Below are 9,070 nucleotides of genomic sequence, written 5' to 3' on the forward strand. Positions count from 1 at the left end.
TACCTTGATTTATGAAGGTCACTGTGCCAAAAGATTTCTTTATGACCCTATCTATCTGTGATACCACTTTCAAGGAATATATATTCCCAGATCCCTCTGTTGTACCACACACCTCAGTGCCCTGCTGCTCACTGTGAAGACCCTGGTTGGTTCTCAGAGTGCAACACCTCACACATCTCTGCATTAAATTACATCTGCCATTTTTCTAGCAGGTCCACATCCCGTTGCAAGCTTAAGTCTTCCTCACTGTCTAGTACACCACAAATCTTGGTGTCATCTGCAAAATTGCTGATCTGGATTACCATATTATCATCCAGATTGTGATATAGATAACAAACAACAAAGGACCCAGCACTGATTCCTGCGGCACACCGCTAGTCACAGGCCTCCACTCAGAGAGGTAACCCATCTACAACTACACTCTGGCTTCTTCTGTGAAGTCAATCTCTAATCCCATTTACTACCTCATCTTGAATGCCAAGTGACTGAACCTTCTTGATCAACCTCCCATGTGGGACCTTGTCAAAGGTCTTGCTAAAGTACTTGTAGACAATATCCACTGCCTTGCCTTCATCAACTTTCCTGGTAACTTTCTCAAAAAACTCTATACGGTTGGTTAGACATGACTCACCACATACAAAGCCATGCTGACTAAACAGTCCCCGTCTATCCAAATACTTATATATCCAGTCCTTTAGAAGGCCTTCCAATAGTCTTCCTACGACTGATGTCAGGCTCACTAGCCTGTAATTTCCTGGCTTATTATTAGAACCTTTCTTAAACGGAACATTAGCTGTCTTGCAATCCTAATCCTCCAGCACCTCAGCCGCTGCTAAGGATGTTTTAAATATCTCTGCTAGGGCCCCTGAAAATTCTGCCCTTCCTTTCTACAGGGACCGAGGGAACATACTTGGAATGCTAGCAGGCAAGATGCTTCCAGTTGGTTGGAGGGAAAGTGTTAAGTCCACCTGAGGCAAGGTTGTGCAGGAAAACCAGCCCCTCGGGCCTGCTCTGCCATTCAGTATGATCATATTTGATCTAATCTTGACCTTGACACTTTCCTGCTCTCTTCCTAAACTCCTTGAGGTGACCTGTATTATAAATGTCAGACAGTCTCTGCCTTGAATATGTTCAGTGACTCTGCCTACACAGCTCTAAGCACAGAGAGCAGAAGACTCTCCATACCCATTTTAATTGGGTGACTCTTATTCTGAACGTATGCCTCCTAAATCTTGGCAGTTCTACCAAGAGAAACATCTCAGTATCCATGTAGTCAATTCTTTTCAACACCTTGCTTGTTGCAATCTGATCACCTCTTCTCCTTCTATAGTAGAATAAGAACATTGACTACAGTCAATCTTTCTTCATTGGTCAGCCTCCTTAGTTTAGAAATCAACCTCATGAACTTTCTCTGTCAAAACAAATGCACCCTTCTTGAGATATGCATGTTTCCCTGTTGCCCACCACTTAGCTTGCAGGATTATCTACAGAAAAAAAATCAAGTGTCACCCCTTCTACCCTCACTTCCCCAGCCCCATCAGTTTTGGCGTGTCTGTCACATATTACAAACCAACATAGCTCAAATTTCACATCGGCGTGCGCTTTCTAACGTTGGTCATCTTGCTGTTTTGGACATTAAACAGCATCAGTGATGGAAGACAACTTGCACTGTTACTGGATTTCATTATGAAGACATCATTAAGCATTATATTAAAAGTTCAAGAAAATTTTTAAAAATTCACCCAAACCTTGCAATATTTTTATGTAAAATGTGATAAACTTCTCTCGCATTCAGAAAATTCCCCATTATACATTTTGATCACACTGTAAATCTACAAAAGATCCAATGACTCCTCATAATCCCCGAATATTAAAAATACAGTAACTATTTTTTAACAAGTTCACCTACAGCTCAAGAAAAAGACAATTTCTCTAGACTGGTCATGACTGATTCAAGCAGAATGGATTAACCAATCTCTATGGGAGGTATTCACAGGAAAACAAGCAACTCCAAATTCTGATTATCCCTGAGCTCCTGCACTGTTTTCTGCTAAATACAAAACATTTCCATTTGAACTCTAATTAAACATTACAAACTACTACAAACTAGTAACTTGACTAGTTAAAGGACACATTGGCTTTGAAAGGTATGGTTGCTAGAAAAATACATTCTGAATCTTGTGTTCAGGCTAATTTGACGTTTTCAAGATATTAAGAGCGGCTGGGTTGGTGACTTCAAAGGGATGTCTAGACATCAAAAGCCTTTTGCAAGTGAAGTCAGAAACCATTGTGAAAAAATGGAAAGCTTTTCAGGTTGTGGATATTTGTGTTAAATTCATATCTGACATTAGCGCATTAAGGGATAAGGGGGGAGAGGTTGATACATGGAACTTCTTTCCCTGTGTATCCCTTATATGCTATATGGCATGATCTCATTCCCTTTTCCTTTCCCGTTTAAATAACACTTGATCATTCCATCAATCCTATTTTCTGCAGTTTCCTATGCGTCTTTTTAAAATCAAAACCTTTCACTGGCTTCTAAGCTATACGGCGTTGATCTTGCTGGTTTGCCAAGAGAAATTATAGTGTTCCAGTATAAGCACAGCACAGGAGGTAGATTATTCACCAGTCTCCTGGCTGCTCCCTATTACCCGACATTGCACCAAGCTCCGCATTGAAAGCGGTCACTCACTTTTTCTTGTACTCGTCCCGCTCCCTCTTCACTTTCGCCAGCACGTTGTACAGGGCCCGCAATTCGGGGGTGATGGTGTCGATCTGAACACCCACTCCGTCCGGGTGGGTCCAGGATACCCCAGGTCCCTGCACCGTCTCTAGGCCGCCTCCCACCTTCCTGATGTGCGTGAAGCTCCAAATGGTCCCAGGGAGACGGCTCGGGTAATGGTGATGAGGCAGAGAGAGCGCACCGGCTGTAAAACCCGAACCTGAGCTGGGGGTGCCGCTGGTACTGGTGTAGCCGGAGCCTGTGCCGGGGGTGTAGCTGGAGCTCGGGCCGGGGGTGTAGCCGGAGCCCGGGCCGGGGGTGTAGCCGGAGCCCGGGCCGGGGGTGTAGCCGGTGCCCGGGCCGGGGGTGTAGCCGGTGCCCGGGCCGGGGGTGTAGCCGGTGCCCGGGCCGGGGGTGTAGCCGGAGCCTGTGCCGGGGGTGTATCCGGAGCCTGTGCCGGGGGTGTAGCCGGAGCCTGTGCCGGGGGTGTAGCCGGAGCCTGTGCCGGGGGTGTATCCGGAGCCTGTGCCGGGGGTGTAGCCGGAGCCTGTGCCGGGGGTGTAGCCGGAGCCTGTGCCGGGGGTGTAGCTGGAGCCTGTGCCGGGGGTGTAGCCGGTGCTTGGGCTGTGGGTATAGCCGTAGGCACTGGCCGAGTAACTGTAACATGAGCCCAACGTGAAGCCGGTACCATAGTCCAGCGGAGTCTGTGTAGCCACAGTCCGGGTGCGGCCGAGCCGGGTCCTCCGCGGCTCCTGGGCGGCCTGCAGTTGCTTCTCCAGCAGCTTGTTGCGCCGCTCCAGCTCATGGACCTTGGCCAGGAAGCAGCGGAAGCGTAGGTTGAGCGTCTTCAGGTGGTTAATGTTGGAGCCCAAGTCATTCCGCAGAGCCAGGGTGACGGGGCTCGGCTCCACCAGGCCGCAACTCAGCAGCGGAGGCATCGCCGGCGGGTTCATGTTCACGCCAATGCTCGGGAATCAGTGAAGCGACAACGGCAGCCGGCCCATGAGCCCGGGTAGGCCGTCGTTGCGCTGAGAGGGCCCCGGCTGACAGACGATCGTAGCTCTAAAGCTCAACTACGCGCTCCTCCGTTCGTCGGGAGCAAACTAACGGTGCGTCCGGCTTCGTGGAGACTGTACTCCGCACTGTCTGTGAGAGGCGGGGCAGGGGTGGGCGGCATCTTCCTGCCGCTCCTCCTCCCGCAGCGAGCCTACTGGCATCCTGGCTATCAGCAACGCCGAGACTCCAAACCTAGGTTTACGTTTTAGATGTCATAAGCACCAGAAAATCTACAGATGCTGGAAATCCAAAGCAACACACACACACACAAAACAAAATGTTGGAGGAACTCAGCATGTCAGGCAGCATCTGTGGGAAAGAGTGAACAGTCGACGTTTCGGGTTGAAGCCCTTCTTCAGGAGTCTATCTTGTGTGCGTTGTCTAAGCTGTATTTGTTTTTACTTTTTTCCTGTTAGTGCTCTCTGTGCGAAGGGGAGAGTGGATGGGGGAGAGAGAAGGGAATGAGTGAACGAGGAGAAAGAAGAGGGTGAAGATGGGACGGGAGAGAAGGGAGAGTGAATGAGCGATGGGGAGCGGAAAGGGAGTAAGTGGATGGGGAAGGGAGAGTAGGTGAATAAGGAAGGGAGAGGGGGCTGAATGGATGGGGAAAGGAGAATGGGGTGGTAGGTGGAAGGGGGATAGAGAGAAGAGGGTGGATGATCGGAGGAAGAAGGGGGTGGGTTAAGGCCAGAAAGAGAGAAGGTCTGCATGGATGGGGGCAAGAGAAGAGCTGGGTGGATCAAGGCAGAAGTGGAGAGAGAAAATATGGGGGTAAATTGTATGAGAAAGGCTGAGAAGGAGGGGAAGGTGAGAAAAAGGTTGCAAATGATGGGGGAGAACAGAGAAGGGCTGAGGGCATTGGCCAGAGGGGGTAACTTTGGTGAGAAGCTCAGAGTGGAGGAAGGATGGGTGGGGTGTAAAAGGGGAAGGATGAGGAGGAGAACTCAAATGAATGGAAAAACCTTCTTCTCCACTCATACATCAACATTTAACTCCTTTCTCAACCATCTGCCTCACCCCGTTCCTTCTTCCTCTCACACATTCCTATTCACTATCATCTTCTACCCTCTTTCCTTTCCCAAACCACTGGGCTATCCACTTTGCCTCATCCTCCACCCTTTTCATCCAATCCTTGACCTGTTTTTACTCTCACCCATCTTGCAGTCATCTCTCTCCACCCTCACCATGTCCTTACCATTTATTCATTGTGATCTTCTCCCCCTTTCCCAACTTTACTCTGATCCTCTATACTTTTCCTAGTTTATTGACCTTGTACCCACCTCTACCTTTATTGAAAAGGGATAAAGGCTACAGGGTGGAAATGTGGTTTTAATAATAATAATAATAATAATCCCAAGTGGGAAATTCTTCTGTAACATCAGCAACATTTAAAAGCACACTTTGCTGTGTGCAGACTTAACGAATAATAAAATACAGAATAATAATATACATTATAATTTACAAATTTGCAATAATGTGCAATAATAATGTATGAAATAATAAAGCAGTGACTATTGTACTATAATGTGTGTTCTCCTGTTGCACAGAGATGAACTGGTGCATATGCTTATTGCATTTGATAAGATAGATTTTCTGTCACGATCCTTGTGACTGTGGAGCTGAATGAGCCTGTTTGAAAGGGTGCTCCACTGCCTGTTCAGTAGGTCATGGTGAGGATGTGCCTGATTGTCCATAATGGATAACAGTTTGTTTAGTGACCCCCCCCCCCCCACTAACTCAGGAGAGTCCAGATTGTAGCCAAAGACGGATCCACCCTTTTTGATGAGTTTATTCAGTCTTTTTGCCTCACCAGCCCCGATGCTGCTCCCCCAACATTGAGCCACAAAGAAGACTGCACTCGCCACGACAGACTGGTAAAAGATCTCCAGCATCCTGTTGTACATATTGAAGGATCTCAGCTTCCTTAGAAAATAAAGTCTGCTCATCCCCTTCTTGTAAACAGCCTTGGTGTTGGTTTTCCAGTCAAGTCTGTTGTCAAAATGAACACTCAAGTATTTGTACTCCTCCACCACTGCAACCTCTTCTCCCAGAATAGTTGAGGGTGTTAATGCAACTAAGTGGTGAAATGAGGGTGAGGGTAGGAATGTATATTGGAGAACAAGAAAAGGTAGAGATGTGTTGTTGAAGGGAGGGTTGTTACTAGATAATCTGTTATTGCAATGGTCGTTGAAGGATAAATATTATTTAGGCTAATAGGAATAACTGATGCACTCCTCTTTGAAGTCATGGAATTATTTATAACTCTTCGTAAGGGCTGATGTGTCTAAAATATCTCACCTTACAGACAACCCAAAACTCTCTTGGTACTGAACTGAAGAATCCACTGAGATTATAAATTCAAATCTCTGGTATTTCCTCAGCATTGCATTAATGTGACAGCTTGGATTATACCTTGACCCTGTGGAGTAACACCCTATGCCTTGATAATTATCAGGTTATATTGCTTGTAATGCTGTGAACTGAGGGCATATTAAAAAAAAGACAAAAGGGATCCCAGAGTCTATCTAACTAGTGGGGACTGTTCAATGAATATTGAGTTCATGAGATGGGCAGATCAATGGCAATTTGGGAAGATGGGATTGTGAAGTGATATATTTTTATAGCTGTCCATGCATTGGCAATTCAAGTGCTCATGGAGATAGCTTCTAAACAGCATGAGAGTAGCTGCTCACACCAGCTGCTCAGCTACTGTGTACCAGATTACAAACAGCACCTGAGTGAAAAACTGTTACCCTCAGATTCCCATTCCTATCGCCTCTAGTTTTATATATCTCTGCTATGGAGAAAGGTTGCCTACCAAGTAACTCTGTCTATACCACTTATACCATCTCTATCAGATAACCCCTTGGCTTCTTCTATTCCATAGAAAACAAACCTATCCTTTCCAGAGTCAAAACTGAAGCATTCCTCCCAGGCAATGATACTCTTATGCACCCACTTGAATGTCGTCATGCATTTGCAATAGTGGTGAGGCTAATAAAATCATACTGACTCTCTTTGATTACCCTCTGCATTTCCACGTGCATATATTACTCCTGTCCCTCAGAATTTTTTTTCATTACTTCCTTACGACTGGCGTAAGACTACAGAGATACACACACATGCACACTGAGATACAAGGATTACTGAAAGAAATAGCACAAGTGGATGAGTTGTTTAAGAAGGCATACAGAATCATTGCCTTCATGAGCCAGGTTTTGGAATGTAGGAACAGGAGGTTATGGTACAACTATATGAAGCACAATGCAATGTTTTTACACTCCCAGAATATTGCAGGTGCAATGGAGACTCACCAGGATGTTCACTGGGATGGAGTGTTTCAGCTTTGAGGAGAAAGTGGAAATGTTGGCTTTGTTTTCTTGAAGTGGAGAAGGCTGAAGAGAGACCTTACAGACACAGACAAAATTCATGGGCATAGATAGGTTGGAATTAAGAAACATTTCCTCTTGGCAAATCTGTCTGTAACCAGTTAGCATGGATTTAGGGTAATGATTGACAGTTTAGAAAAGGCTTAACATCTAGAAGATGGTTGGAACCTGGAGCACACACTCTGAGTAGGTACTCCCAACACATTTAAAATGTGTTGCAATGAGCACTTAATTTTCTAAGGCATTGAAGGCTACAGGGCAGGTGCTGGAAACTGGGATTAATACAAGTAAGGTATTTACTGGCTGACGTGGACTTGGTAGGCCAATGATACTGTTTCTATACTGTACAATTTAATGATTCTATGAATTGCAGTGGACAGAAGAATGACACAGCTACCCTTGTTAGATCTTCTGTACAGAGGCAACCACAAGAAAAAAAAATGGGTCATATATATATATATATATATATATATATAAAAGGTGTTGAAATAGCTGGCAGTGACTGGTCATCAGCTACACTGACAGTGGTTACGTTACAGCACTAGACAGTAATCAATACAGGCTCATTTGAGTGAATCCCACCATGGCACCTTATAAATCTGAATTCAGTTAATTAAGTAAACATACATTCCAACAGATTTATTAATATTCAGTAGGGAACAAAACTTCTTTGCTTGACATAGCCTGATTTTGTACATGACTCTGGCTCCACAGCAATATGATTGATCTCTGAACTGGCCTAAAAGCCCACTCAATATTAAAATCGTGTCTCTGCAGTATCTTTCAAGGATACATGTCTCTTAGATCTTTGCAATCCTTAATTTCTTACCTCACACAAATCCTTTAGTTGATTCACCACTGGCTGCCACTGTGCTGTCAAGGACCTTAAACCTTAACTTTTCAGTGTCCCCTGTAAACCTCTTCTAACCCTCCCATTTTCCAAGGCTCCTTAAAATCTGCCTTGGAGAAAGCTGTTGACCAGCTCTCCTGATATCCCTCCCTGTGCCTAGGTATCAAATTTTTTATTTGACAGTAGTCCTGTTAAGGTGTGACATGGATGCCCCTTTATGTTAGAGGCATCATAACAATTCATGTTATGACTGTAAAAATGGATAGGTTATTGCACTGAATAAGACATCAGGTTAAAAACAGTTGCACACCAAGTTCAGTCGATCTTGTAACAAATTCTTCTCACTGACATTGGTGACAACAGTCATGGAACAGTACCGTCTCACAAAACTAGTCAAGACTGCTGTTATCACTCAGAAACATATCAAAGATGTAACATTCCTATCTCCTCTGTCTCAATGGCAGGTACAAATCCACCAGGAGAGAGGGGACAGCTGGAGGGAATGGAGTGGGGCCAGGGTCGGTGGGATGGGATGGGGTTGTTGATGTTAGATTGCATGATGCCTCATGACAGGAAGAAAACATCCTGCATCATGAGCATGCACGGTATTCCGTCCCAGATTTGAAACGCAGGAGGAATTTCCTGTGACAACTTTGTAACCAAAGCTGAATAAGGTAGTAAATGGACTGCTATGATTTATGGTAATGTGAACTGACTTCCCAGCAAGACTAATCTACTGTGTATTTGGGACACTTTCTATTCCCCTTTCATGAAACTGAGAGTTCCACTTCAACAGTGATTAAATAGGTATTCTACACATCTTTTCCCAACAATGTAGACTTGTCAAATGACAGAGACTTAACGTTATCATTAGTTTTGGAGATCACATGTTTGCAATTGAAATATCAAGGACACCAGTTTTAATGGCAGCAGAGAGATTGTACTAGTGGCTATATTACATTACTGTTTGCAAGGTAGATTATCTGGAGCTAAATGGGTATTTGCAGAATTCTTATCATTTTCCCACAAAAAATGAAAAGCCTTGACTTTTCC

General features: G+C 44.9%; 1 protein-coding gene across 2 annotated transcripts in view; it reads right to left on the reverse strand.

Annotated features, from left to right (window-relative positions):
• Positions 1-3,860, reverse strand: part of iffo2b (intermediate filament family orphan 2b) — a 35,614-nt gene extending 31,754 nt beyond the window's left edge. For both annotated transcript variants that reach the window (XM_073031946.1, XM_073031945.1), the window contains exon 1: positions 2,693-3,860. In XM_073031946.1, the coding sequence (XP_072888047.1) occupies positions 2,693-3,675 (983 nt within the window). In that variant the 5' untranslated portion in view covers positions 3,676-3,860. The remainder of the gene's footprint in view (positions 1-2,692) is intronic.
• Between the last annotated feature and the right edge of the window lie 5,210 nt (positions 3,861-9,070).

The sequence above is a fragment of the Hemitrygon akajei genome, chromosome 29 (genome assembly GCF_048418815.1).
Source record: "Hemitrygon akajei chromosome 29, sHemAka1.3, whole genome shotgun sequence".
Lineage (NCBI taxonomy): Eukaryota > Metazoa > Chordata > Chondrichthyes > Myliobatiformes > Dasyatidae > Hemitrygon > Hemitrygon akajei.